At 54.6% G+C, this 27,992-nt stretch overlaps 2 protein-coding genes and 1 non-coding gene across 8 annotated transcripts; all 3 read left to right on the forward strand.

Moving 5' to 3' along the window:
• The first annotated feature begins 59 nt into the window (after positions 1-59).
• Positions 60-8,088, forward strand: Ranbp1 (RAN binding protein 1). 5 transcript variants are annotated; one of them, XM_004843291.4, is made up of 6 exons: positions 60-339; positions 1,725-1,861; positions 4,406-4,563; positions 6,172-6,300; positions 7,074-7,298; positions 7,668-8,088. In XM_004843291.4, the coding sequence occupies exons 1-6, from the start codon at positions 325-327 to the stop codon at positions 7,784-7,786; spliced, it is 783 nt and encodes a 260-aa protein (XP_004843348.1). In that variant the 5' UTR covers positions 60-324; the 3' UTR covers positions 7,787-8,088. The 5 variants fall into 5 exon arrangements, with proteins under 5 accessions (XP_004843348.1, XP_021112755.1, XP_004843349.1 ...); XM_021257096.2 differs by having other exon boundaries at positions 7,671-8,088; XM_004843292.4 differs by having other exon boundaries at positions 7,074-7,139.
• LOC147821928 (small nucleolar RNA SNORA77) lies at positions 7,165-7,291 on the forward strand. The gene has a single exon (XR_015446343.1). It is a non-coding gene; the product is annotated as a small nucleolar RNA SNORA77 (small nucleolar RNA).
• A 4,223-nt stretch (positions 8,089-12,311) lies between the features above and the next one.
• On the forward strand, positions 12,312-27,933 carry Zdhhc8 (zDHHC palmitoyltransferase 8). Of its 2 annotated transcripts, none has more exons than XM_004843295.4 (11): positions 12,312-12,549; positions 19,617-19,738; positions 19,918-20,075; positions 20,165-20,337; positions 20,540-20,642; positions 20,960-21,051; positions 21,225-21,366; positions 21,554-21,674; positions 21,756-21,865; positions 23,069-24,075; positions 25,241-26,433. In XM_004843295.4, the coding sequence occupies exons 1-11, from the start codon at positions 12,446-12,448 to the stop codon at positions 25,410-25,412; spliced, it is 2,304 nt and encodes a 767-aa protein (XP_004843352.1). In that variant the 5' UTR covers positions 12,312-12,445; the 3' UTR covers positions 25,413-26,433. The 2 variants fall into 2 exon arrangements, with proteins under 2 accessions (XP_004843352.1, XP_004843351.1); XM_004843294.3 differs by lacking the exon at positions 25,241-26,433 and adding an exon at positions 26,951-27,933 and having other exon boundaries at positions 12,317-12,549.
• The last annotated feature ends 59 nt before the right edge of the window (positions 27,934-27,992 follow it).

Raw genomic sequence — 27,992 nt, forward strand, 5'->3', positions numbered from 1 at the left:
GATCGCCGGGAGAGAGCGCTCTCCAGGTTGATGGGCGGGCCGGGCATGCGCCGCGGGCATTTTGGCGGGAAGCACTGGGCGGACCGGACAATGGGAGTGTCCGCCTCCTGAGCCAATAAAGCTGCGCTGGTTTTGAATCACAGCGCGTTTCCCGCCGCCGGGGTCAGGGGTCGGGGTTCGGGTCGTGAGGCGGAGGGAAGAGCGGGCGGGCGGGCAGGAGGCGCCGGTGCTAGACGCGGAGGAAAGGAGCTGCGAGTAGCCGCCTAGAGGCCGCGGAGTCAGCGACGACCGAGCTAGCCGAGCCGCCGCCGCCGCCGCGCCCTCATGGCGGCCGCCAAGGTGCGGCCCGGGCGGGGACTGGGCGGGCGGGGATCGGGGGGCTGTGGCCGCTACAGGCGGCCACGTGGGCCGCCCGCGCTTGTGCTGCCAACCCCCGTCGGTGATCGGACCCGGGGCCTGTTGAGCTCGGAGTTGGGGCGCGCGGGGCCTGAAGGCTCGAGGCCTGTTGGGTCGGGGCACGTGGGGCCTTGGGGAGCAGTTTCTGGTCGCGAGGACTGTGGGATGCCCGCGTGACCTTGGGGTGGGTCGGAGAACCATCGCCACGCAGTGCGGCCCCTCCGCTGGATCGGGACGGGCAGCTAGTTTTCTCTGGTTCAGCGCACGTTTACAGGCTTCCAACTAGAACTGTACATCCTTCCCTCGTGTCGCCCACGCAGCCCTTCATTCATTCGGCCCCTAACTCTTTAACCGCCACGGGCTTCTGTGGCGGAAGCTCAGTTTTCAGGGTGGGTGAGAACAGATACTGGATGCGCCCGATCCAGGGCGGGGGCGGCTTTGTTGGCTGCTGGTGACTGGTCTGGTGCTGGCCGCAAAGGAGCCGCAGTGCTGTGAAACCAAGGGGAGAGCAGCAAAGATCTTGTACTTACTTTCCACATCTGAGTTTGATAGCGAGTCTGGGATTTCTTTTGGATCACCAGAGCACATGTTTTGTAAAACTTAGACCTAAAATATGACAGTTTGTGCCCTAAATTTCTCTAAATTGGGCCAGAATCTTATGCCATTTGTTTGTAGATCTTTCCTTAGCAAGCTATCTACTTCATTTTCCAAGCCAAGGTAAGATTTCTGGAAGAATTGTGAATTCCACGTAAATACTAGCAGTCTCAGCAACTTGTTAACCTTGTAGTAAGCAAGAGCATGGATATTTCAGTTATTGATTAATTTTTTTTTTTTTTTGGTTCTGGGGAACTCTGGTCCTTGCTCTTGCCGGGCTGGGGGTGGAACCACAGAGCCAAATCCCCAGCCCTAATCACTTTCTGCTTTAAGGCTAACACTCCTCCGGAATTCATTGTTGTGCTTTTTGATCTTCACATGGAGCAGGTATCATTACCTGCTTTTTACAGATGAGGAAGCAGTATCAGAGATAAGAGTCTGCAAGGAGCGGGAGCCGCAGTCCATGAACATGGAACTGATTGAATCTAGGGGAAAGTTTCTGAAATCTGGGCTCTTGCTGCATGCTTATGCTGTGATTTTTTTTGTGGAACTGAACGTAAATGTAAATCTTTGCTAATGTGAAAGGCTATGGGCTCAATTTCCAATGTGGATGAGGCCTGTTTTGTGTTCCAGATGCCATTCATTATTGGGGATCCCCACTGTGGGCACTATTGAATTCTGGCTGCAGGCCGAGTCCACAAGCCAGCAACATCACTTCTCACTTTTCTCTACAGGATACTCATGAGGACCATGATGCCTCCACTGAGAATGCAGATGAGTCCAACCATGACCCCCAGTTTGAACCAATAGTTTCTCTTCCTGAGCAAGAAATTAAAACGCTGGAGGAAGATGAGGAGGAACTTTTTAAAATGTAAGCAGGTTGGGGCCGGGGATTTAGCTCAGTGGTTCTGCCACCAGCCTCGCAAGTGCCAGGTCCTGAGTTTGATTCCTGGTACCAAAAACAAAACAAAAAATGTAAGTAGGTTGATGTTGCCCCAGAAATATAGGTATCTTTGGCACAAAGCCATAAATTTTTTCACTTTTTTTTTTTTTTTTTTTTCTTTTGTGCCGGGGATCGAACTCACCTTACGCTTGCGAGGCAGGCGCCGAAACCACTGAGCTAAATCCCTGGGCCCAAAGTCATAAATTTTTTGGGGGGTGGTACCGGGGATCGAACAGCAAGCAGCAAAACCACTGAGCTAAATCCCTGGCCCCAACAAAGTCAAAATTATTAAGACAGTTAAAAAGGAAGTTGATTCTCACCCACCCCCCCAGTCTTCAATGAAGAAGTAGATTTCTCAAACTATATAAGCTTTCCTCAAGAAGCCAGCCAGACTGGGAATTCTGTCTCCTATTGGCCTGACTTAACCAAGGCTGCTTGAAGAAAGGGCTGTGTGATGACTAGCCCCATATGGAAATTCTTCTCTTCTTTGTCTGTCTCTGTCTGTCTCTGTGCCCCATCCCCCCTCCTTTTTTTCATCTTTCTCTTTGTTTTCCCCTCAGACCGGGGATGGAACTCAGGACCTTGCACTTGCCAGGCAGGTGCTGTGCCGCTAAGCTACATCCCCGGCCCCGTTGTGAAAATTTTTTGACTCATCTTTTCTGGGTGCCCCTGCTGGCCTACCTTGCCTCCAAGAATTCACATTACCCTTTCCTTGGTTGAACAGGGAATCTTAACTGTTTTTGCAGCTTGAACTGTATCTCATTCTGGTTTTTGTTGCTATAATTGGATATCACTGACTGGATCATATTAAAGAATAGAGGTGTATTTAGCTTATTCTGAAGGCCAGGAAGTCCAAGAGCATGGTGCCAGCCTCTGATGAGGGCCTCATATTGCAGCTTAAAGTGATAGAGAGCATCACATGGTGAGACAGAGCCAAGTGTGCTAGGTTGGATCTCTTCCCCTTACAAAGGCATGAATGGCGTCATGAGGGCTCATGTTCTTGGTCTCATCTGGTCCTTTTTACCTCCTAGAGATCCCCACTTCCAAATGCATGAATTGGGATTTAAGTTTCATACATATGAACTTTGGGGTCAGATGACTTTAGCAGACAAGCATATGAGTCACCTACTTAATGTCTTTTGTGCACAAAATAATGCCTGGAAATACAAGGAAAATGGCTGATGACTCAGGTATCAGGGTTCCTTTTAAAAAACTATTCTACACATGCTACTTGGTCCCTTCGATGAAGACCTTCAGTGGCAAGTGTGGTTTTGAAGCAGTGCTGGCTACAAACTTTGTGCCTTAGAATGTCATAGCACCACAGAGACTGTGGCCCGTTCCCTACACTAAGAGTTGTTGGAAACACTAGATTCAGTTACATATTAATGAAAGTAAGGTTGTTTTTCTTAGGGAAAACCCCTTTCCTCTTTGAAGCATGTCCAAGATGTCAGGTTATAGTTTGGCTATTCTGAGGTAGGGAACACTGAACCTCCCTCCAAAGAAGTGGGCTGGAGAGGGAGGCCTAGGCAAGAAAGAAGAGCTGCAGGTACCTCTGGTCCCAGGAGTTAGGGGGCCATTTCCCTGAAAACATGGGATCACTAGGTTTCTGTTCCACTTAGGGGGTGCTGCAGGGGTCCCCCCCTTGGTGGGGGTAATGGCTCCTCCCTAAGGTGACAGGGTATTTGCTTCTGCCATCTCTGTCCACATGGGATGAAAGTGTGCTCCTGTTTGGACAGGAATTCTTGCTGTGGGATATGAGGCCAGCTATTTGGGCCCTTGGGCCTCCTGTTAACAAATCTTGTGAAGATAGTGTCTCCCTTGACAGAATCGAATTTGAAGAGTCACAGAATCCTAAGCAGGAGAGGAACAGAGCTGTGAGTGCAGGGGGAGGGTGCTTGCCTATCCCTGAAGATAAGACTACTAGATTCCCTGCCAGGTCCTGGGTCCCCACATCCCTTGGTGGGAGTGAAGAGCTGTTCCTAGGTGGTGACCCAGGGCCTGCCTCCCCAAACAGGCTTAGTCTCTCTGTCGGGGGCTATGGGGAGAACAGGGACATCTATCTCACAGTTGAGGGAAGTCCTGGCTCTGGAGGCTGAGGTCCCCATGGCTCTGTGGTATGGGGTGCTCCTGCATGGTATCTAGGATGCCCAACCCACTGAGGGCTTTAACCACTTTGGGCCTATGTACCTTTGAGAGATCACATTTCTGTTAGGAAGGATAGATGTCTTCTTTTTGTTTGTGAAGATAAAACAACTTGGAGTTTATTGGGCTGTGGTGCTTATTTGAGTGGTATTTTGCGTAGTAGTTTTTAGAGCCTGAAGGAGGGACAGGGCATTTGTACAGACATGGGGTCCCATAGCAGAGTTGTGCTATGTGTTTAATGAAGAGGACAGATGTTCTTTTTGATGAACATTTAGCATGTGCATTCCCCTCTCTGCAGGCTAAGCATTCATTTAATGGTTTTTCTCACAGGCGAGCAAAGTTGTTCCGATTTGCTTCAGAGAATGATAGCCCTGAATGGAAGGAACGAGGCACCGGTGACGTCAAGCTCCTGAAGCATAAGGATAAGGGGACCATCCGCCTCCTCATGAGGAGGGACAAGACCTTGAAGATATGTGCCAACCACTATAGTAGGTTGTCTTTGGGATAGTGTCTAACCCTGAGCTTAGTGCTCTGGGGAGTGTGATGCTACATGCAGAGCATGTTTGTGGTGCTTGTTGAATTTAAAAAAAACTCTGAACTTCGAGCAAGGCTGTGGTAGAACGTATAGTGTGGGGTGCAGCCAAGAAGTAGCAACAGTGGGTCCCCTCTACCGTGTTAGTCTGTAGCTACCATGCAGGCTCCTGGTGGGTACAGTGTTCACATGTGCATGCCAGACTGTCCCTTGGTGGACTTCCCAGTGCCAAGTCTTGTTTTCTGAGCATAATTTGTATCTAATGGGACAGAGATTCTTGTCCTGGGCACAGAGGTGATTTTAGGCAGGGACTGGAGTTGAGTGGCCCTTGATGAAATGGAAGGGTGCGTGGGTTTGCAGTAGCATGAGAAAGACTTCATTTCCACCCTGTGCTACAGTTGCCTCTTGTCTCTTCTCCTCCAAGCCTAAAGAACTTCCTTGGGAGCTGGCTCTGGTCTGATTGGGTTCCTGGGTAGTTTCTGTGAGAAGCTTGGGTGCCTGGGCAGAGCTGCTGATGTGGCCAGAGCTGCTGATGTGGCCAGCAGCAATCGGCCCTCAGTGGATGGAGAGGAGGGTGGTCACTGAGTGGAGGCCAGGCCAAGTAGGATGTAGGAGAGGTATGGAATGGTCATCATGCAAGCACCCCAGTGACCAGTGTGTCAGCCTCCAGTGGACAAGATCCCCAAGCTCCTGGTTTCAGCTATGATTGTTGAGAGTGGCCAGGCGCCCATTAGCCCCCTGGAGTTTCTGGAGACCTCTGCCAGGGGAGCAAGGGATGGGGGTGTGCTGATTAGGCACAGGCACCAGGGACACTTCTGGACTTTGGGAACCTTCCTGATGATTTGTCACCTACAGGGCCATTTGGAGAGTTTCCTTTGAGGGCAGCTTCCAGCTTGGTGCTGTGACTTATTTCCATTCAGCTGCCCTTGGGTCTGTGTGGGACATATGGGATTCAGGATAAGCGTATTTATTTGGAGCCATAGTTTTGTTTTCTGTGACACTGAACTGTCTGTTGTGGGACTTTTGGTGTCTACTGCTTGTGTCCTCATCCCCTAGTCTAGTGGTCTCTGGACTAGAGAGTTGAGAGTGGTTGGGCAGCCTGACCATCTTCCCCTCTAGGTGATGTTCCTGCTTCTAAGCTTCTTCCCCTCCACTGCCCCCCATCTTCCCACTAGCCAGGTCCATAATGGTATCGATGAGTGTGGATGTAGCCACGTGTTAAGTGCTGTTAGGAAAGGCTTGCCCCCTTGGCCTATACCTTGAACATCTGACATGGGGCCTTGGGACTACACAGCCAGGGTTTGGACCAAAGGGCTAAAATTGGGCTGGAGCCTGCTTTGCCTCCGTTCACTTTTCTGGAGGTAGGTTTTGTAGACTTTTAAGTGACCCTAAGGTGATGGTTCAGAAGACATTTGCTGAGTGTCCTTATGAGTTTGACTAGGCCTGGTTCTCAGACCCTGAACTGTCTCTGTGTTACCTAAAGTGGGCCAGTGAGTGGGACGCTCTGGGTGTCTGGGTTGGTCTCAGTGTCCTTAACCATCCTCATAGACTTCTCTCCTCATAGTCACGCCCATGATGGAGCTAAAACCAAATGCTGGCAGTGACCGTGCCTGGGTCTGGAATACCCATGCTGACTTCGCTGATGAGTACCCCAAGCCGGAGCTGCTTGCCATCCGCTTCCTAAATGCTGAGAGTAAGCAGAAGGGGGTACTGGGGACCTTCCTGACTTTACTGCCTGCCTGACAATGCAGTGATTTAATTGCATACAAATGCTTTGCTTTGCATGAAAGCTGACAGTGACTGGGGACAGTGCTAGTCTGCTGTTAAATTCCAAGGTATCTGTGCTGAGCTGCTGAACAAGTGTCTACTGAGCAGTCTTGGGCCTGGCACTTAGTTTGCTGCCTAAACTCCAGTTCCTGTCGGGCATGTGTACCCAAAGTTAAACTCGAGTTTATTTCCCCAACTGCTTTTTTGCAGTGCTGGGAGTAATGATGTCCTCTTATGGTTGCATGAGTACCAGTAATCAGAGATCCACAAGCCCAGGGTGACACTTCTGCTTTGGTTTCTTTCCCATCTGGATTGTCAAAAGTTGTGCCCTGTGGATCTTGGAGAGGAGTTGGTGTGTGCAGTGGACAGCATCCCATTGACTGACAGTCTGGTGTTGAGTGACCCTTGCCCTTGCTGTGGAAATGGGGCTGTCCAGTAGCCCTTCTAATACAGGGGCAAGGAAGTACCCTGCCTCTTGGTTGCCCAATTGTTAGACTAATGGAGGTGGTCTAGCGCAGCTGTCAGCCTCAGGAGGGACTTGGTGAATGTTCACTGCTGGTGTCAAATGGCTTGGCCCTTCCTTGGGCCATAAATTGCCATGGGACAAGTTTCTCTCTGAACCCTGCCTCTTCAGACCCTCCAGGATGTATCCTTTGCATGCTCTGGGCTCTTAGGAAGTCATTTCTTTTCTTTCCACAGATGCACAAAAATTTAAAACAAAGTTTGAAGAATGCAGGAAAGAGATTGAAGAGAGAGAAAAAAAAGGTGACGGGGTGAGGGGTGTCCCCTTGCAGACTCACTCTGCACTTGGCTGCAGCCTCCAGGCAGGTGCTTTTTCCGTCTGCCAGAGAACCATTCCAGGGAGCTGTGGGAGCCTTGACCTCTCAGGGGTGATGCAGCTTCCTGGAGACAGAATGCTTCCTGGTAGGCCCCCAAGCTGTGTTCATTGTCATTGGCCTCACATTGCTCTTGTCCAGGTAGCCAGTTGAGTCATGACTCTCTGGAACCTATGATGGACTAAAGGTACATTGAGATGGTCCTCGCTTTCTCAGAGGACTCAGTCTCTTGCTCCTCAGGTGTAGATTGTGGGTGCTATAGCAGGGACCATGTGTCACTGAACCTCCCAGCAGGAGGGGCCAGCAGCATTTGCTGGTGCTTCTGAGCTCAGCTGGGAAGAGTGAGTGGAGGGTGATGAGGTGAATGAGGTGGCTCCTGAACTTGGCCTGGCAAGGAGAGCTTAGTCCAAGAAGCTTTGCTTTTTCTTTTACTGTGCTTGCTTTGTGCTTTGTTCAGCAGGAACGGGCAAAAATGATAATGCTGAAAAAGTAGCTGAAAAGCTAGAAGCTCTCTCTGTGAAGGAGGAGAACAAGGACCCTGGAGAGGAGACCGAAGAGAAGTCAGAAAAGCAATGAGTCCTCTTAACTTCTCTCCTTTTGCTTTCTTTTTTTCTTTTTAAAATTTTTCCCTCCCCCTTCTTTTTGTTTTATTTTAAATTCTGTTTTGTTTCTACAAGGGACTTTATATAAAAGAACTGAATCTCAACATTCAGGCCATTTTTGTTTTGTTTTTCTAAGTTTTTACCCTATTGAAGATGACTTCAGAAAATCCATTCCCCAGTCATGAAAATGTACTGTGCTAACTTTCTTTTCCATAGTGGAAACACTTATTTATAGTCATCAAAAATAGTAAATAAAAAATGCATTTGAAACCTGGACCAGATGGCAGGACTTTGTGTGTGGGCCCAAGTGGTGAGCACTGCTGTCCTGCTGGCTCCTGGCCACCCATCTCTGTGGCTTGAGTACATGTCCAAGTCTGTCTGCAGCGGTGGCAGCAGGTCTCCATGTCACCACAGCTCGATTTCCTGGGACACTCCCTCTCACATTGCTGAGACTTTGGACAACTGCTGCTTTTGGCTCTTGTAGGACAGTGTCTGAATGGTGCTAGGGCTGCCTAGTGGGCTGGGCATCATGGGCCAATAGCTGAGGGTCAGTGCTTAGGGCTGAGGTGTGCACTGCCTCCTTGAGCTACTGTTCTGCACTGTGGTGAGGGAAGGTAGGCTGTATTTGTGTGTGTTGGGGACAGGAGGACCACCAAAGTATATTGGCTTTGGTATAGGAGGTAGGAGCCAGCTGAACAGATCTCCAGGCTTTAGCCAATGTTGGTTTTGGGTCCGCCCTTGTGGGCAGAGCAGTCAGTATGGCCCCTGGTCCTATGGCCCTCCTGTAGGAAACCCTGTCAGATACCCTACCACATTCTCAGAGAAAACTTCATTTGGCTCTGGACTTTCTAGGCTTGAAGTCTAAACTCAGCATTATTGGGATTGTGGGATGTTCACAATAGCATCAAATAAAGACATTCTCAAGGGTGCCATTTGGGAGTCAGTCATAAAGCAGGTCTCTGTAGATAGCATCTTGAGAAAGGTTTTCAGTGTGTGAGGCTTTTTTTTAAGAGTGTGATCTTGCTGTCATAATGTGATGTGGGATGACTTGAGATAGGGCTCTGGGGACCTGGCCACAAGAGGGTCTTGATCATGTCTCCTGTGGCAGTTTGCCGTCAGGACCTAGTAGAGGTGTTTTACAGTGTGGCTACCTGCTCATCGTTCTTGCTTCTTACTCTCTGCCTATCAGCCTGTCTCCTACCAGTTAGCTCCTGTTGTGACCACGTGTCCTCCTTAAATACCAGTCCTTGGTCCTTGTGGGAGTAATGTATTTCCAAACAACTGTTCTTGGGTTTTTGTTTTGTGGTTTGCTGTGGTTTTTTGAAATGGTCTTACTCTGTAGCTCAGGCTACCCTTGAACTCAGTTTGCCCAGGCTGGGCTTGAACTTTAAATCATCCTGTCTTAGCCTCCTAAGTGCTGGGATTAACAAGCATGCATCACCATGCCTGGCTAGGTTTTAAAGGCACAATTGAAAACTTCACCCACTGTCTTTGTTGTGTCCTGTCTGCCAGGGGCCTTGCAAGTTGTTTCCGACAAGTTGGCAACTTGATTGGACTCTTTCCACCCCAAGAAGATAGGCTCATTTTTACATTTGGCAAGCTTCCGATACATTGGAATTATGGCACGGTTTACCATAGGTGGCTCCTCACTGTGCTGTCTCCCTGTAAACCCCACTCCAGACCAGTAGTCATGGCAATCAGGTGATACATTGATGCATACAAAAGGCTATGTCCCCATGCTTTTGATCTTAAGAAAAGCTCTTGGTTGTTAGGTACCCCTTTCAGCATTGAAGCTTAACAGTCTCTGCTTTGGGTTCCAATATGACTCCAGGCTGAGTGAGCCCTTTCACCAGAGGAGTCCCTGGTAGCAAAAAGACCCCTCAGAATTGCCAGGAACACTGCTATCTTGTGCTTGGGTACCATTAAGGAAGTAGTTTGCTGATACTGTAAAAGGAAGGTAAGTAGGAGGCATGAGTCCAAACATCAGTCATGTTGACCATAGTATAGGTCGATTAAGGACACCAGCAGGGGCTGTGTAAGCCACCTAGCTTGGCACATTTCCAGGTGGGCTCCCTTTGACAGAAGTCTTAATTTGCTGGAGTTCTTATAAGAAATGCATTGATGTATGGCAGTCCCACCTTTCCCACAATGCCATTCCAGGATTCCCAGTGGATGCCGGAAACCTCGTAGTATCAAGCCCTATAAAACACTAAATTTTCTATATGCACCTAAGACAGTTTATGAGTTGGACACAAGATATTAAAAACCTTAATAAAATAGAAAAATTATAACAATGCTGTTGTTATACATTGTTAATAAGTGAATGTAGTAACTTTTTGGCACCAGGGATTGAACTCCGGACCTTGTGCTTGCAGGCAGGTGCAGCCCCCGCTAAACTACATCCCCAGCCCCAAAATATCTCTTCTAAAAAAAAAAAAAAAAAAAGTCTATTACAGGCTGGGGATGTAGCTCAGTGGTTCCACCGCCTGCCTCACAAGTGCAAGGACCCTAGTTCGATCCCTGGTACCAAAAAAAAGTCCATTATAAACACAGTAACTGCCAGACTACCAGATTAAAACACAAAACAATTATACTAAAGCAAGGTACACTTTTAGATATACTAGCCATGCTGGATTATAATTACTTTTTTGAGATAATCTTGCTATCTAGTTAAGGCTGGCCAGGCTGGTCTCAAATTTGCAGTGACCCTCTTGCCTCAGACTTCTAAGTGTTGGGATTATAGGCTTGTGCCACCATGCCCAGCTAATTCCTTTTTTTATCTTAGCTAATTAAGTTGAAACTACCTTTTCCACTTAAAGGAAGCACTTTACAGCTGTTAGGCCAGCATCGCTATTGAACTTTGGGGCCATTAAGTAAAATAAAGGTAACTTGAAAAGAAGCACTGCCATAAAAAGGCTAAGTATCAAGTGAACAGGTAGTAGGTACAGCGTGGGTATCTTGGGCTAATGGAGGATTCATATCCTAGGGGTAAGAGCAAGACTACAAGATTTAACACTAAGAACAGTACCACATTCAAAGCACACAGCTGGATCAGGTGAACTACACCTATAATCTCAGCAATCTGAGAGTTGGAGGAAGGAACATTTCAAACCAGCTGGGTCTGGGGGGATGGTCCCTCCTGATGGAGTCTGAGCTCCCTGGGTTCTGTCCTGCAGAAGTGCAGGAGCAAGAGCAAGGCCACGGATGGGGTGCTGTTCTGCTGGAAAGGTGTTTGTAACCCGGAGCTGAATGTGTACTCTGCCCACCATTGTGTCCCAGACCCTTCCACCCACTGCCTTAAGGTCCTCTTCAGTGCTGGGAGACCCCTCCCCACCCTTGTGCTGGGCCTCCTGGCGTGGGACCACCTGCAGAGCAGAAGGCTCATCACCATTTACGCTGCTGAATAGCTGCATTAAAGGCCCAGGTCCCGGGTTCCCTGTAACAGCCCATAGCCCACTCAGGGCTGGGTGCTTCATTAGGCCTCTAGGTCAAGAAACAGACTTGTGGCCGTGTGTCAGGGAGGAGGTCGCTGCTTTGTACTGGGTCCTGGCTACGGAGGAGCAGATACCCAGGGAGAGAATGCCCACCAAGAATCCCCACCTAGGGAGGGCTCTAATGGGTCTGGGTTTAGGAGAGGTTACAGCTGCAGTGGCCAGGACAAGAAGCCCTTGCTGCTGGGAGGCAGTGGAACTTGATGGGGGTCCTCACTCACGAAGGGTACTGCTGCTGCCTGCCAGGCGAAGCTAGCGCAGGTGCCCAGCTGGCCTGCCCACATCTCTGGCGTTCTCAGACTTCCTCGGACACCGGTCCACCTTAAGCGGTGGCGGCCACAGTGCTGGCGGGTGGGATTTCCTCCAGGATGTGGGCCTGCGCACCCGGCCTATCCCGGGTCGAGGCACTGTGCCGGTCTTCCCAAGGGGCCACCCTGCCTCAGGGAGGCGCCCCTGCTGTCTCCCACTGGTGCTAGCTCTCAAGCGTGCAGCCTGGGCGAGGATGCTGAAGGACCTGCGGCCCACTGGCCTGGTTGTGTTCAGCCCAGTGACCTGAGGGCTGTGAGGTGGACAGGGTTGATAAACCTGCAGTGAGAAACCACAGTGCCCCTGCAGTGTCACAACTCTCACCCCACCCTCATGCTGCCAGGGGCTGCAGAAGACAGCAGTTTGGCCCCGCCCGGGAATAGCACGGAGCAAGGGCCATCAGCCTGCCTCGGGACGGCCTGGTGGTGGTTAGGGATGAAGCTGTGTAGGGAAAATGTCTGTGGGAACAGGCCCAGGAGGAAACCAGGACTGGACCTGAGGGCCTGGACCCCAGAGGCTGGAGTGACTCCGCCCCTCCGTGGTCCCGAAGATCGGAGGACGCGTGCGTGGGGCTTCGGGCGGGGCTGCGAGGAGGGGGCCGGCCGGCCAGCGCCCCGCCCCCGCCCCCTCCCAGGCAGCCCAGTCCACCTTAAGGGGCGCGCTGACATCAGCGCGCCGCCGCCGCCGCTGCCCTTGGGGTGGGATTTCCTCCGCTACTGCCGCTGCCGTCGCCGCCGCGGGTCCTGCTCGCGTCCGGCAGCCCGCCTGACCCCGGCCCGACCCGGCCGGCCAGCCCGCCCGGCCCGGGGGAGGGATGCCGCGGCGCGGCGCCCAGGATGCCCCGCAGCCCCGGGACGCGCCTCAAACCCGCCAAGTACATCCCGGTGGCCACAGCCGCCGCGCTGCTGGTGGGCTCCAGCACCCTCTTCTTCGTGTTCACGTGAGTCGGCGCCGCGCCCGGGGTCCCAGTAGCAGCGGGGAACAGGCCTGGCGAGGCCCCGCGGGGCACGGGGCAGCAGCCAGTGGGCGGGACGGGACGGGACGGGACGGGGCGGGGCGGGGCGGGACGGGGCGGGGAAGGGGTGCGGTGGGGCGGGAGGGGCGAGCCCCAGCCCTGGGGAGAGTGCTAGCGTCCAGGGCACAGGTGAATCCTGGGAGGGGCGGGGAGCGGGGCGATAGTGCTGGCTGGGCACCTCTGAGTGTGCCAGGCAGGCCCTGGGTGTGGCCGCAGCCCTTCTCCAACGGGCTCATGGGGGGACCAGGTCACCGGGAACCCTTAACCCTTCCTGTGAACAGCCGCAGGCCCTCCTTTGGTCACCTCCCAGCTGCCCACTCCAGTCCAGAGCCAAGTTGTCCCTGCGTAGGTGTGGCATGGCCCCGTTGCCACATGCCAGCCCCACAGTAGCTGATGACCCTGGCCTGGTGAGGCCCTCTGCCTTCTCTGGAACCCGTGGTGGCCATCACAGTTGGAAGGAGCAGGCCAGGCCACACCTAGGGACAGACGTTTGCACAGCACTGCCATAGGTTGCCTGTGGGGGAGACCCTGACCTTCCAGGCCAGGCCTCCAGTTGTAGGAAGGGTGTGCCCTCACCAGTGGGGCACCAGATGGCTCCAGCCTCAACTTCTTTACCTCAGACACAGGTTGGCTCACAACCTGGAGTGGCTTGCTGACCTCCTCATGGTCCTGGTATCACCCTGCATATCCTTCAGGGTGAAGAGGGATTGGGGGTTCTAGGCTTCAGTTTGAGGATCTTTCCCTGGTCACCCCCTTCCACAAGTCTGAGATCTTGACATGGCTCAGGTGGCCAGAGTGATGGCCACCTATTTCCAGGTGGGGAAGCCTCTGAGTGACTGTGAGTGTGCTAGGGTGGGCAGGAGTGGTCTGGTGCTCTTCACCTTTGTTAGAGGGGGTAACAGCTGTGTGCATGCTGAGTCTGAATTGGGTGCCTGTGGAGGCGGGAGAAGCCCTACCTGGAGGCTGTGGCTGGGTGGGTGCTGGAGACTGCCAAGAGATGTTTAAAAAAGGCCTGTGTGGACGGGCTTATTTCTGGCTGTGCAGAGCCAGTGTGTTCTTGTCACTCAGATGCTGCTGGCTGTGGGACAGAGAGGGGCTGGTGGTAGGCGGTTTTGGGGAGCCAGGTCTGGGGACACAATCCACCATGGCTTCTGGAGGGGTGGGGTTCAGCCCAGTCCTGACCCCTCCAAGGGCTGGCGTGGGGTGTCTATCTTAGGTTCTCACTCCTCAAGTGCAATTCGTTGTTTTTTTCTTGTAACTTTAAAACTAAGATATGTTCTCTATGGAGAACTTGTGAAAAGCAGGAAGAAAAGTTTTAAAGAAAGCCAGCCCCCTGCCTTTTGATGACCCCTCCCCCGTCTCCTTGTGTCCTCAGAGGACTTCTCTGTACCCTGGCACACCCTGCTATCACCTTTGCTGCACACAGGCCATTCTGTAGCTATGCTTGTGGGTCACCTGCCCGTGATTTCAGAGGGTTCATTTATGTCATTGTATTGTGAATTTGACCCAGCCCCAGGTGTTGGGTGTTGAGGCTGCTACCACTATGCTAGGTACAGCCAAGCCAGCATTGGGTCCCACACTGTTTGTTTTTGTGTGCTTTTGTTTTTTGCTTTGTTTTTGGTTTTTGGTTTTTTGAGACAGGGTCTCCCTATGTAGTTCAGGCTGGCCTTGAACTGTGTACGCCAGGCTGGCCTCAAACTTGCAGTGATCCCGCTGCTTCAGTCTCCCAAATGCTGGGATTACAGGCATGGTGACACCCGGCTCCCACACCGTTCTTGAAGCTGGGATTTTAGAATCATGGACAGTGGTGCTCTTGAGCTGTGGCATTCCCTTTGGGGCCAGGGCCCCAACCTGTGTATGGTCCCTTCTGACTCCCAACTGGCTTTGCACCTAGAAGTTACCATGTGTGTCCCTGTGGCAGGATGAGCACTCCAATGCTTTCAGGTTCCAGCAACCATCTAGTGAGGCTCTGGAGCCTGGTCTGTTCTTTGGGGCCCCGGAGTATGGTGACTATGAGATCTAGGTTAAATGGCCATTGGGGACCCTGACCTGTCCCATTCTGGCTCAGCTGTGCTCCTCTAGGTGACTCAGGACCTAAGAACTGATAAACATCTCTGAGGAGCTGGCTGAGGGTAGTCCATGCTTATTTACTGCTGGGTAGATGATGTTCTAGGCAGGTCTGGTGCTGTGTTGGGTGGGTTTCTTTGTTGGGACAGGTCTCTTGTCTCCTTTATGACTCCCTTCCACTGTGTGTCTGGGCCTAGGCCCACGGTGCCTCCTACAGGAACCTAAGATGGAGCAGCTCCCCACTCTGCCCTCGGGGCCTATACTGGGCTCCATTCTGTGTTTGCTGCTCAGACTTTACTGGATCTGAGTGGCTACCACATCCCTCTCTGCACTTAGTAAATGTGAGTTGCCCCCTTCAGGGCAGTGGTTTCTGGTGTCACATAGGGTAGGGAGACTGAGGCTTGGAGAACCAGGGCCACCTCCCTCAGCCTGCTTACCAGTGGGGTGAGGGATGGGGGAAACAGGACACTTAAGTGTCTCTGCAGGAGAAGCTCCAGTGGAGGGAGGAGGCCTGATGTGGGGGTGTACCCTTTCTGAGGATAGGGTACATGCTGTGAGGCAGGTTCTTGGAGCCTTCTTCCGAGAAGCTTTTTGGTAGTCCTGGTAGGGTTTGTGTACCCCTGAGCCCCAGAAATCCTTCTTGCTGTGTATACCAGGCTGGGTCAGGTGCTAGAAGGGATGTGAAGGCCTCCAGGCTAGGCCTCAGTCCTACCTTTCCCTGGAACCACTTTACAGAATGATGGGGACCCTGTACACACCAGAGGGCTAGCGCCACTTGGCCAGGCCACCAACTCCAGAGCTAGGTTGGGCTGTCTTATCTCTGTCTGAGGTACATGGGATGGTCCCCAGATGGGCTTGAGCTCTCTTTATGCTTGAAGGCTCAGCCTAGGACAACAAACTGCAGTCCCAGCCCTGGGTCCCAGCCAGTCATAGTGCAGGAGTAGGGTAACAGAGGGCTAAGCAGTGCTGACTGGGGCTTCATGGACAGGGACCTGGGAATTCACAGGGACCTGCCAGGACACACTGTGTATGACCTGGAGATTCACAGCATCCCCGGCCTCTTGAGCCTGTTTTCCCATCTGTCAGGTGTCTGTAGGAATCAAACAGGTGGGTGCAAGTGCTTCATAGCCTAGAGTCCCTACCTGGGATGACCAGGGTAGAGTGGTTGCTGGCCTGTGAGGCCTGGGCAACCCCAAGGACCAGTGCCACTCTCAAACAGTTTTAATGAAGAGCCTGCTTTAAATGAAAACACCTGAGTTAAACTTTTCCATTCCATATTTAGCTGTGGCAGACATTCTGCCCCTAAAGCTACCCCCTGCCTGGATGGTTTGTCCCTGCTGGTCCTGGTAGGACCTCCACCTGAGTGTGGCTCGCAGTAGGGTCTTGTGTCCTGCCAGGGTCCCTGCCACTCAGGATGTGGAGCTGGACCAGGAGGAACACTTGGAGCCCCAGACCTAGGCCTCTCCAGGACCCTTCCTTGCCCATAGCACAAGTTGAGGCAGCCAGGAAGGTGTCATAGGGAAGTGATTGGCCCCTGCCTGGCTCACTGAAGGCCAGATACCCTACCCTGGCCTGGGGCCTGCAGCCCTCTGGTCTTTCTGATATTCCTGCAAGCTCCAGGCTCAAGCTGGGGCCTCCTGAAGCCAGCCAGGGAAGGGCCAGCCAGGTGTAGACCTCAGGCCTGGGCAGGTGTGGGGTCTCACCCCAGCAGGCAGAGGAGCTTCCTTGAATGAGCTAAGACTGCTATAAATATGGATTGAGCACTCTTGCCTACTGGGTCTTACCCAGAGCTCATGTGTCCTTGAGTGTCCTCATGTGTCCTCGTGCATCTTTGCATGTTCTCGTATGTCCTCTTTGGTCTTCATGTGTCCTCACGCATCCTTATATGTCTTCAAGGGGCCTCGTGTGTTCTCACATTTACTCTGTCCACAGGGAGCAATGTGAACCCAAAGGCGAGGGGCAGAGGGGCAGTGGAGATAGAATTGGACAGGACTGGGAACAGGGAGAAGAGGAGCATGTCTGTGCATGTGTGTGTTGTATGTCTGTGTGTATATCTCTGTGTGCGAATTAATGTGCAGTTATGTTCATGTGTGTATATGTCCATTCATGCATGTACACACAAATGTGTGCGTCTATGGATGCCTCTGTTCCTAAGTGTGCCTGTATCTTGATTGTGTATTCATGCCTGTGCGTGTGTGTACACACGTACCTATGCATGTGTTTCTTGCAGCATGTTTGTGTGTGCACATGTGTGTGTGCACATGTGTTTACATGTGCATGTCTGTGCATGTGCCTGTGTGTGTTGTCTCTTCCTCTGCCTAGTGCACATTTCCTGAGTTCTGAGTCCTTTCTGGGCCCTGCTAGGTTGGGTGATGGGCCTGCCCACTTAGGTGGGGTCTAGGCCCAAGGGCCCCTTCAATAGCACATGGAGGATGACAAATACCTGGTCTTGAGCCCAGTTCCATCCTGGGGGCTGGAGATGATGGGAGGATAGTGATGGGAGGCCCAGATCCCAGTCACAGAACCTGTACCTCAGACTTTCTTAGGATCCAGCCAAGCCCCCTCTGGACCCTCCCAGACATTCAGGCAGGTGATACCCACACTGAACAGAGGCTGCCCAGCAAGTCAGCACAAGTGCTGCCCCATCACGGTGCAAATTTCCAAATGTAGCTCTGTCACTGCAAGGTGGCTGCCTCCACCCACCCCTGGGTGTCTCACTCAGGGCTGCTGTCCAGCCCTCCTGGCCCTCGGGAAAATCAAGGATTAAGGAGGTGACAGTAGTATAGTACTACCTGGTTGGTGGGGAGTTTTGGTCAGTGTGGGGTTCAGGTGAGCAGACCCTGAGACTAACCAAATGAGGGATGAGAGGCAGGTTCAAAGCCCAGCTCAGACACTGATCCTCCTCTCCCTGCCTAAAAAGCAAGAGGACAGTGGCTATCCCCCTCCTCAGAGTAGGATGCATCATTCAGGTTGGGCCTTGGATGCAAGAATGGAGCCTGTGCCTGATCTCCCTACATCTCCTCCTGCCCTGGCATGACACCACACACCACTACCATCTATGTCTATATGTCCATCTACCCTATCTGCAACCTACCTTGGGATGCACTCCCTTTTCCCAGCAGGCTTGCTCCACAGATACCATGAGGGTCTACTCTGTTCTCATCATCTTGAAATTCTGAATTTTTAACAAGGGGTCCACATTTTCACTTTGTCCAGGTCATGGAGCCAGCCCTTCACAGGAGACACCATAGCGAGGTTTCTCATATCACCTAGTGGACTCCAAGGTGCCCCATCTTTGCCTGGCGGGCTGGAGTGGTTCACTCAGGGCATGTCTGCCCCTGCCATCCCCACTGGCATTTGGGTCTGTGTCTCCCACCCCACCCTGCCAACCTGACCGTGCTTGAGAGGCCCACTTTTGCCTAGCTGAATGGCGTTGGATTAGAGGTCACAGGCGTTTTAAATACCATCTGTATGTCAGGCAGGGGTGGGAATGTGGAAGGAAGGTGTGTGGTGGGTGAATGCTCCAAGCCACTAGGGCAGGGGTGATGGAGAAAGGTCCTCTGGGCAGAGGGAGCCTCATGGTTGAGGTCCAAGTCCTCACTCTGCACTACACTGGGCTGTGGTGAAGAGGAAGGGGTAACTCGTGGCTCTCGGTCCCACAGAGGGTACTGCCAGTGGGAAGCGGAATCTTTAAATAGCCTCTTGCTTTCCACTAAAAATAGTTCTGCTGCTATGGAGGTGGTTGCTGGGGCGGCGGGGCTGGCTCCTGGCCAAGGCAGCGGGGGTGCACGGTGTGGCCAGCATATACGGGGGTGGCACAGGGCCATGGACTCCTCTGGGTCTGCTGGTAGTCACCATCTTTCCACCCACCAGGTCAGGCCTGCCATGGGGAACCCCCACTGGCCCTCAATCACACAGAGGGCCTGAGTGCTGGGAGAGGAGTAAACCTCCTGCATGCCCCGGCACAAGTCACAGCAGCTTGGTGCAGGGGGTGCAGCAGGAGAGACAGGGAACTGAGTGGGTTGGCTCAGGAACCCCGTTGCAGGGTCAGGGCTGGGCAGTATGAGGCTGATGGGTCTCTGTAGAGGGGACTCTGGTCAGGTCCTGTGAGGGCTGAAGATGTGCTTCATGGACATGTGCAAGACAAGACCCTTCCAAGGAGGTTGGTGGGGGGAGTAACCAGGAATCCTGGAAGGCTTCCCAGCAGAGCGGGTGGCCAGCCTTGGAGCCAAGTGCTGGGAGGGGTGCTGAAGGCCTTGTGCTTTTCCAGTGTCTTCAAGTGTTCTGTGCTGCCATCTGTAGAGCAAAGTGACAAACTAAAAAGAAGGGGCTGCCTGGGCAGGGCTGTGCCCTTCCGGGAAGAGCAGGGGGATATTCCCTGTGCTTTTATGTCCAGGTTTGGGGCTCCATACCCTAAACTCTAGAGTCTTCCTGGTAAGGGAACTCTACCAGGCTGAAGATGGGTCTGGGTGAGGTCTGGGGCTGGTCTCAATCTGTCACAGCACATGGACATGGTAGGCTTATTTCCTGTCCTTGGCTCTTTCTGTCTGTGTTGCCTATTCCCCACCAACCCAGGGCAGAGAAGTCTGGAAAAGGTGTGGCTGAGTTAGAAATATATACATGGTTTAGCGATGGGCCACCCCTCCTAAATAGTGACCCCAGACCGAGGGGCCTCTCTTGAGCCTGTTTCCTCATCTTGAATCATGTTCTCGACAGCCACCCTAGAGGTTGCTGGGGTCAGAGCTGGCATGCAGGGAGCCATGGAGCAAGGCATTGATGGTCCTAGCAGGCCCGTAGCAACCTCTTGAGCCCTACTGTTGGCTTGGTGGACCCAACCTGCACACACATAGCTACATTTCATGGCTGTACCCTGTATCCCCATCACACCCTCCAGACTCAGCTCTCTGTCTGGCTATCCATTGCAGGTGCCCATGGTTGACAAGAGCTGTGTCCCCAGCTGTTCCTGTCTACAATGGCATCATCTTTCTCTTTGTCCTCGCCAATTTCAGCATGGCCACCTTTATGGACCCCGGTGTCTTCCCCAGAGGTAGGGCCCTATGCTGGGGCAGTTCATTTGCTCATTTTCACTAGTGCATGAGTGGCTAACTTTGAAGAGACTTGGGGATTCCCAGTGAATGGGTTGAGCAGAGATTGGGGAGGGGATTCTCCTGCTAGGGAGGTCACCTTCCTGTCCCTTCACCACTTTGCCTGGGTCCTGATCTGTAGCGGACGAGGACGAAGACAAGGAGGACGACTTCCGGGCCCCGCTATACAAGAACGTAGATGTACGGGGCATCCAGGTCCGCATGAAGTGGTGTGCCACATGCCACTTCTACCGTCCACCACGCTGCTCGCACTGCAGCGTCTGCGACAACTGTGTAGAGGTGACCACCCCACTGCCCTGTACCCCTGCCAACCAGGCCCCACACCCGGTCCCATCCGTCATGTGTCCTGACATGCTGCCTCTGCTCAGGACTTTGACCACCACTGCCCCTGGGTCAACAACTGCATTGGACGCCGCAACTACCGCTATTTCTTCCTGTTCTTGCTGTCACTCAGTGCGCACATGGTGGGCGTTGTGGCCTTCGGCCTGGTCTATGTGCTGAACCACGCTGAGGGGCTGGGAGCTGCCCACACCACCATCACGTATCCTTCATCCCAAAGGCACATGTGTCACAGGGGGAATTGAGGTTCCAAGGGGTTGGTCAGTTGCCTGGGGGTCCCAGTGGGTGAGTCACCATCTGTAGATGGGCAGAAGGGGGTGTATTTGTCCATAGGCACCTGCTATGTTGCCAACATGATGGGGTCTGCTTGTCCTCACCTGCAGCCATTGGTCTTAACAAGCCAGCATGGCCGTCATGTGTGTGGCTGGCCTCTTCTTCATTCCTGTCATCGGCCTCACTGGCTTCCATGTGGTGCTGGTCACTCGGGGGCGCACCACCAACGAGCAGGTGCAGACCCATGGGGCAGGGACTCTAGAGCCCTTGGGTGAGGTGGCATGTGCCACTGTGGAGGACGGGGCTTGGGGTACCCCTTCACATTCCTCGCTGTGGAAGCTGTTGCCACCAGCCACTCAGCCTGGAAACTCTGCAGCTCCCTGTGGGGATAGGTGGCGATGACCTGGATCAGGGGCTTCTCTGGGCTGACAGCCCAGTCTGCCTCCCACAAGGACCATTTTAGAGGAACCCCAGCTGGCCTTGTCTGTCCCTCTGCCTTCCCTGGCCTGGGCTCTGGGTGGCCAGGCTGGCTGAAGGTCCTGTGTTCACAGGTGACTGGAAAGTTCCGCGGGGGCGTGAACCCCTTTACCCGAGGCTGCTATGGGAATGTGGAACATGTGCTATGCAGCCCCCTGGCACCCCGGTGAGGCCCGGCCTGGGCAAGGGGTTAAAGAGGCTTGTGCTGGGTGTGGGGTGGGCAGCCTCAGCCCCTCAGCCCAGGCCCTTTCTGCTCTTATCTAATGGGCCTTGGTCTTGCCCTTGGTGTGTGTTCTCAGCTGGGTTGCCCGGCTGCTGACTCCTGTGCCCCTGGTGCAGGTATGTGGTGGAACCACCCCAGCTACCGCTCTCCATGAGCCTGAAGCCTCCCTTCCTTCGGCCTGAGCTCCTGGAGCGCACTGTACCACTCAAGGTCAAGCTTAGTGACAATGGGCTGAAGGCAGGCCTTGGCCGAAGCAAGGTGGGGGCCTGGTCTGGGATGGAGAGGGGATAGGAGTCAGACCTTTGGAGGAGGGAAGCAGGCAGGTTGGAGGGGCCCAGAAGAGGGCTAATTCTGGGTTAGGGTCTCAGGACCCCAGAAAGGGATCCTCAGTTAAGCCCTGCCCCTCACCCAAGCACCCCCTCCCCACTGACCCTGACCCTCTCAGTCCAAAGGCAGCCTGGACAGGCTAGATGAGAAGCCACTGGATCTGGGGCCCCCACTGCCTCCAAAGATGGAGGCCAGCAGCTTTGGAGGTGACTTGAAGACCCCACGGCCTGCCAGCGCTGGTGAGATGGAGGCAGCCAAGCTGGGGAGGGCCATGGTCTCACCTTCATCTGACCCAGTCTGACAGTGGTCTTTCTCCCTAGAGAGCGCCCTGTCGGTACAGAGGACCAGCCCCCCAACACCTGCCATGTACAAATTCCGGCCAGCCTTCCCCACAGGTCCAAAAGCACCCTTCTGTGGGCCTAGCGAGCAGGTAAGGAGGCCAGACCTGTCCCAAGAGCCCTGCCCACCCAACCTTCCCCTTCCCTAGGAAGGCTGCCCTTTGGCCAAATGAATGCCCACAGGACCGTGACCTGAGGCTTGTTGGAGGGGAGCATGGTAAGGTGTCCTGGGAGGGGCTGACACTTGTGGACCCAGCTGGGCATCTCTGTCCCTTGGCTGGCATTGCCCATAGGGGAGGTAGGTGGCTGCCCCCAGGAGCAGTGTGTCAGCATGGCTGGAATTCCCCCATTTGTCACTCTGTGAGGCCCACGGGAAGCCTTCTGAAGAATTTGAGATTTGTTGGAGAAAGCACATTTGTTTTTCCCAAGTTAAATGCTTTACTGTCCATCACTGTGGAGCAGCTGACAGCACTGAACAGCCAGCAGAATGGGAATGCCTTCCCTCCTTGAGGGCCATCAAGGGCAGGCCCAGATCAGCTCCACCGATGGGGACTTGCTCCTTAGGGTCCATGTCTTACCCACTACAGTCGGGGTCACTGGGTGGGAATCTAGGCCTCCGTGGCAGAGAATCCAGTCCTGGTAAAAACAGTGGCCCTGCCTCACAGGCAGAGGGTCATCTCTGGTTGGGCATGGGGGCCTCTAGGTGCCCTCCCTGTGTCACCTCCTTCCCAAGACTGACCTGGATCCCACAGTGTATTCAGTCTGGCTAGCTAACTGCATCCTGGCCACATTTGCCCTCATCTCCTTTGGGATTTGAGGTTCCTGTGGCTCTTCTCACCAAAGCTATCTGCCAGTCACAGAGACTGAAAGAGGCCCATCCTCCCTGTGTCTGAGGCCGCCCTGAACAGGTGGCTCCTGTCTGGGTGGACTCTATGCAGTATCTGTAGCAGCCAGCTCTGCCTTGAGCTATGGAACCCTCACGCCTTTTGCCCCAGGGTCAGTATGGATCTGGGTGTGGTCTGTGTAGTCCGTGCTGCTCTTTGTGACAGTGGCAGGCCTTATACAGCCTTGCCTTGGGAGGTAGCCTCTGGGATCACTGCTGGCTCCACTCCACTCTTTCACAATGGGCATGAGAACAGGAGCCATGGTAAAGCATGAGGAATATCTCAGACCATATATTAGGCACACCTGGCATAGTGCTGTGTCACCAGAGTCACACCTCTGTGTGGTCACGGCATCTGGTGGCTACAGGTTGGGGGTAGGTGTGCAGTAGCCAGTTTTCTCTCCCCCTGCAGGTCCCCGTGTCAGGTCCTGACTCCTTGACCCTGGCAGATGACAGCACCCACAGTCTGGACTTTGTGTCTGAGCCCAGCTTGGACCTCCCTGACCATGGCCCAGGTGGCCTGCACTCAGCCTACCCGCCATCCCCGCCGCTCAGTGCCACCGATGCCTTCTCGGGTGCTTTGCGCTCCCTGAGCCTCAAGGCTGCCAACCGGCGGGGTGGGAACCATGTGGCCTTGCAGCCCCTACGCTCTGAGGGAGGGCCCCCCACACCCCACCGCGCCCTCTTTGCCCCCCATGCTCTACCCAACCGAAATGGCAGCTTGTCCTATGACAGTCTGCTTAACCCTGGCTCACCCAGCAGCCATGCGTGTCCAGCGCACCCCTCAGTTGGTGTAGCCAGCTACCGCTCACACTATTTGCACCCTGGGGCAGGGGGTGACCCACCACGGCCCCCGCCCCGCAGCTTCAGTCCTGTATTGGGCCCCCGGCCTCGGGAGCCCTCTCCTGTGCGCTATGACAACCTGTCTCGGACCATCATGGCCTCCATCCAGGAGCGCAAGGACAGGGAGGAGCGAGAGCGGCTGCTGCGCTCCCAGGCTGACTCGCTGTTTGGTGACTCGGGTGTCTATGATGCACCCAGCTCCTACAGCCTGCAGCAGACCAGCATGCTTTCCGAGGGCAGTCGCGGCCCCATGCTGCGCTATGGCTCCAGAGATGACCTCGTGGCTGGGTCTGGCTTTGGTGGTGCCCGCAACCCTGCCCTACAGACATCCCTGTCCTCACTGAGCAGCTCCATGAGCCGGGCACTTCGGACATCCTCCTCCTCCCTGCAGGCAGACCAAGCCAGCAGCAATGCCCCAGGGCCCCGGCCAGGCAGTGGCTCACACAGGTCGCCTGCTCGCCAAGGGCTGCCCTCTCCACCTGGCACTCCCCACTCACCCTCCTATGCAGGCCCCAAAGCTGTCGCCTTCATCCACACGGACCTCCCAGAACGGCCACCCTCACTGGCTGTGCAGAGGTGGGTGCTAGCAGTGTGAATGGGCTCCCCGTACAGGGCATCGTCCAGATGCCTTGGGGCCCCTCTTGGCCTGGTACCCACTATGGTGGCTGCAGGGACCAGGCAGGGAGGGTGGGCTTCATCCTGCCTTGAAGACCCCTTAGTGCCTTATATGGAGGTGGCTTGGCTCTGAGGATTGCCCTGGTCACACTCCATGTGTGTGTAAGGAGGGCAGGAGGATTTGGGCCTTGAGTGCAACATCTTATATTGTCTCAGAGCTGGCACAGACCCAGCACATGGAAAGGCCCAGGGATAACTTTCTCTGGAACTTGTGCCACACCGAAGCCTGGGTCTCCTTTGGGTCCTGGGCTCTGGCGTTCCTGGGTCTGCCTTGATGCATCTCCAGTGGAACAAGCTACTCTGGGCACTTAGTCACAGGAATCAGGGACTTCCTGCTTATTTATGAGGAAACTAAGGCCTGGAGAGGGCAGCTTGGTTCCAGGCTCCCAGTGGTTAACAGGCTGTCTCACAGGGCCAAGCCCAAGTAGGGTTGAGCTCTGTGTGGGACAAGTCCTCACACTGGGCAGATCATGGCACCATCCTGGCACTGTCCCATTCACACCCCTGCTGCTCTGAGCAAAGGCTCAATTGTTTCCTGTTGGCAGACAAGGCCCTGGGGAGAGCTCTGACCAGACTACTGGGCTACGGGGAGGCTGGGGAATGTAGCCTGGCCCTGAGCAAGGCTCCCTGCTTCATGCTATGGGAGCCTGGCTGGTTTCTTGGGGTTCAGGAGGAGGCTATGGTGAGGCAGGCACAATAGTTGGGGGATAAAGGGGCTTCTGCCCATAGGAATGTTTAAGCAGCAAGAAGCTGCTCATTCTCCTAAGGGGGGGTGGGGGGCAGACAGCGTCACCATTAGGCTTCCCAGCACTAGGGCACCAGGACAGGGCGGTGCAGGGCCTAAGGCTCAGTTTAATGTCCACTTGGCCAGCCTGTTCTCTGGCCAGTGCCAGCTGGGCGAGGTCAAGGGCCCCAAGATGATGGCCCCAATTCTGGTGATATCTGCCCATCCTGTGACAGTACAGGGTACAGGACACAGGGCTCCAGTCCATGTCTGCATGTGTCCTGTCACCCCACCATCCCGTGTTCACCATGTACGTGCGTGTATGTGCTTGTTTTAATGCAGGGACCACCCTCAGCTGAAGACCCCCCCAAGTAAGCTTAATGGGCAGTCCCCAGGCCTGGCCTGGTTGGGGCCTGCTGCTGGCCCCCCAGGGCCCTCCGCCAGCCCTGCCCGGCACACGCTGGTTAAGAAGGTGTCCGGCGTGGGTGGGACAACGTACGAGATCTCGGTGTGAGAACTGACTACCACCTGTCTGCCGTGGCGCCACAGGGACCAGGACCCCATGGTGGTTCCCCCTACCCCCACCGACTTCTTTGCCCCAGGGAGAGGCCACCACCCAAGCCTGGTGTGGACGCATCAGCAGGAGAGAGCCTCGCCTCCACAGCTTGTCCCAGCACCCGCTGCCAGTCCGTCCATTCATCTTCTCACCAGGAAGTTGGGTCCCAGGGCAAAGCTGGGCCTAGGATTGCCAGGCTGTGCTGTGGGGCTGTGTGTCTGCCCCTACTGTGGCAATGAGGGGGACCCAATTTGCTTTCCCCATTGGTGAAGCTCAACTCCACCACTTTGTCACCCTTGTGCCCCTAGGCCAGTCTCCAGCGATTCTACTGGTCTACCTGCTCCCCTTATAGATGGGTCACGGTGGCCCTCTCCTCCCAGCTGCTCCTAACACGTTGCCTTTCCCCAACTGGCTGGCAGCTTGCAGCTTGTCAAGGCTGATGCTTCTGCAGCCCTGGCCTGCTCTGGGTTGTGATGGATGGGTGGACAGACAGGCAGCCTCCTGTGGTGGGCTCCCAGCTCCGTGTGTTCCATCTTGCCTGGCCTGTGGGCTTGTCCCCCCATGTCTGTGTGCTGTGCTGCCGTGCCACGTCCAATGTGTTTGCTCGGCTGCCACTGTCCCTTTCATTGAAGCCTTAACTTCTGCTTTATGCTCTTGTGGGGGTCAATGGGGGCCAGAGGGTGTGGGAGCAGGCATGTGGGCCAGATACCACCCCGGGGAGCCCCACCTGGAGCCCCACCCCCATCTCTCAGGCCCTCCCTGCCAAACTGGAGACTCCCTACCCCAAAGCATATGAAGTCCCTGGCCTTGGCCTGGCCAGTGTCACGTGGAAAGCACATTGGAGATGGGGGGTCAGTGCTTCCCTGGCATCAGGGACCTGAGAGTAAGCACATGGCAGCGTCTGCTTGCGTTGTGTCTGTTTTATGTTTTTATATCTACATCTATATATCTATAATTTTATTAAAAAAAGAAAAAGTCATTCTGATCCTTTCCTTGGGCAAAGTCAGGGCTGTGGGTACAGGGACCCCAGGGGGTCATGGGTATTAGAGGGGTGGCTGGCTGGCACAAGGCAGAATGCTCAGGGTATTTCTTCTGAGACCAAGTCTAGGGGCTGGTATGTGGTCCTTGGCTGGTAAGTGTGAATTTCTGTACCCTGCTCTAAGTCACTCTTGGCACTAACTAGGATGTGGAGAATGACGAGGTGGGCCCACTTCAAGGGCTTGCAGAAGATGGAGGAGGGGTACGCGTGGCCCCCTGCTGGCTTGGAACCCTCTAGGAGTTGCTGTACTTTCTGGAAGTCTCTTGTCTGACATGCCAGGGGTGGTGTCTGGGAGTGTCAGGAATCCATAGCTCTTTGGGGCTGAGCCTGGGCAGGGCTGGGGGGCATGGGAGCTCAGGGACTCAGAGGGAGATGCCTTGAGCCTTGGATCCTGCAGCTCTGCCCCATGCTGACCTCCACCTTTCTGCTTCTCTCTTATGGACGACGTGGCCCGCAGGGGGCGAATAGGCACCTGTAGCCGTGGATGGGGGCGGCGTGGCCAGACCAGGGGGACCCCCAGCCTGCACCTGTGCCACCTTGGCCTCCCTGAGGACCGCCCACCGCTGCGGGCCCCCTGGAGCCCAGCCTCTGGGGCACCCCCCCGAGGGACCATGTGCCGTCTGCACTCGGCCGCATCCAGCCTTTTCCCCAGCCTCTCGGGGCCCTAGCCAATTGCTAAGTGGACAGCTCTGAGGCCCTGGATAGCCCAAGTGGGGACCCAGGGAGCCAGGCTGCCACAGACCGGTGTTGGGCAGGGGGTCCCCTCTCTACCAGCCATGTTCTGACCGACTCCAGCCTGCCAGTGCCCGTGACCCTGTGTCCAGGTGACCTCAGGAAAGTCCCCCACCTGCTGCCAGGGGTAGAAACCCCACTGGGACCAGCACAACCTTCACCCCAGCTTCCCTGCCCCACCAAGCACTTTAGATTAAACCACTTCCTCCTGGGGACCCTGGCCTCTGTGGGTTGGGCTGGGGTGGGGGTCTCAGGTTGCTCCTGCAGGTCACTGCACTCTCCCTACCTTACTCCCAGCACAGGAACAGATGCCTTAACCTCCTGGAGCCACCAGCCTTGTGGGCAGTGGGCCTCAGCCCATCTCGCTGGGTCCGTTACTTGCCCCACCCTTGGGGTTCCCATCCACAGCTCTTCTCTGGCCCCACCTGGGCTGTCTGCATCCAGGGATCATGCTCCTGGGAGCTTGAGGGCTCTGAGGCCCACAGCCCTGCAGTATCCCACCCTGCAGGGCCTGAAGGGCCCCTGGGGCAGAGGAGGATGGAGCTCTGCCAGCCCTCTTCCTGCTTAGGGTCCTGTCCCAGGGTCCACCCTGGGCAGTAAGTCTCTCTCTCCCACTTTGGGACAAGAGAGCCACAAATCTATTCTCTATTGTTCTGAGGTATCCCCTCCGCCAATTGAATTCCCCAAAATAAAAATTTTTGGTGTTTACCTCCATGGCTCTGTCCAACAATGTGGTCCCCTTGTCTGAGCCTTGGGCAGTACTAGCC

Source organism: Heterocephalus glaber, unplaced genomic scaffold, assembly GCF_053883595.1.
Source record: "Heterocephalus glaber isolate CG9 unplaced genomic scaffold, H.glaber_assembly_v1.0 deba00001687, whole genome shotgun sequence".
NCBI classification, from domain to species: Eukaryota; Metazoa; Chordata; class Mammalia; order Rodentia; family Bathyergidae; genus Heterocephalus; species Heterocephalus glaber.

What these genes read in the sequence shown, in the direction of transcription:
- Ranbp1 (XM_004843291.4), top strand. An exon ending in GATATGTGCCAACCACTATA is followed by an intron (nt 4,564 to 6,171) that starts GTAGGTTGTCTT and finishes CTCTCCTCATAG; the next exon opens with TCACGCCCATGATGGAGCTA. An exon ending in TGGAGACAGAATGCTTCCTG is followed by an intron (nt 7,299 to 7,667) that starts GTAGGCCCCCAA and finishes TGCTTTGTTCAG; the next exon opens with CAGGAACGGGCAAAAATGAT.
- Zdhhc8 (XM_004843294.3), top strand. Translation starts at nt 12,446, where the DNA reads ATGCCCCGCAGCCCCGGGACGCGCCTCAAACCCGCCAAGTACATCCCG. An exon ending in TCTGCGACAACTGTGTAGAG is followed by an intron (nt 20,076 to 20,164) that starts GTGACCACCCCA and finishes GCCTCTGCTCAG; the next exon opens with GACTTTGACCACCACTGCCC. An exon ending in GCTGCCCACACCACCATCAC is followed by an intron (nt 20,338 to 20,539) that starts GTATCCTTCATC and finishes TTAACAAGCCAG; the next exon opens with CATGGCCGTCATGTGTGTGG.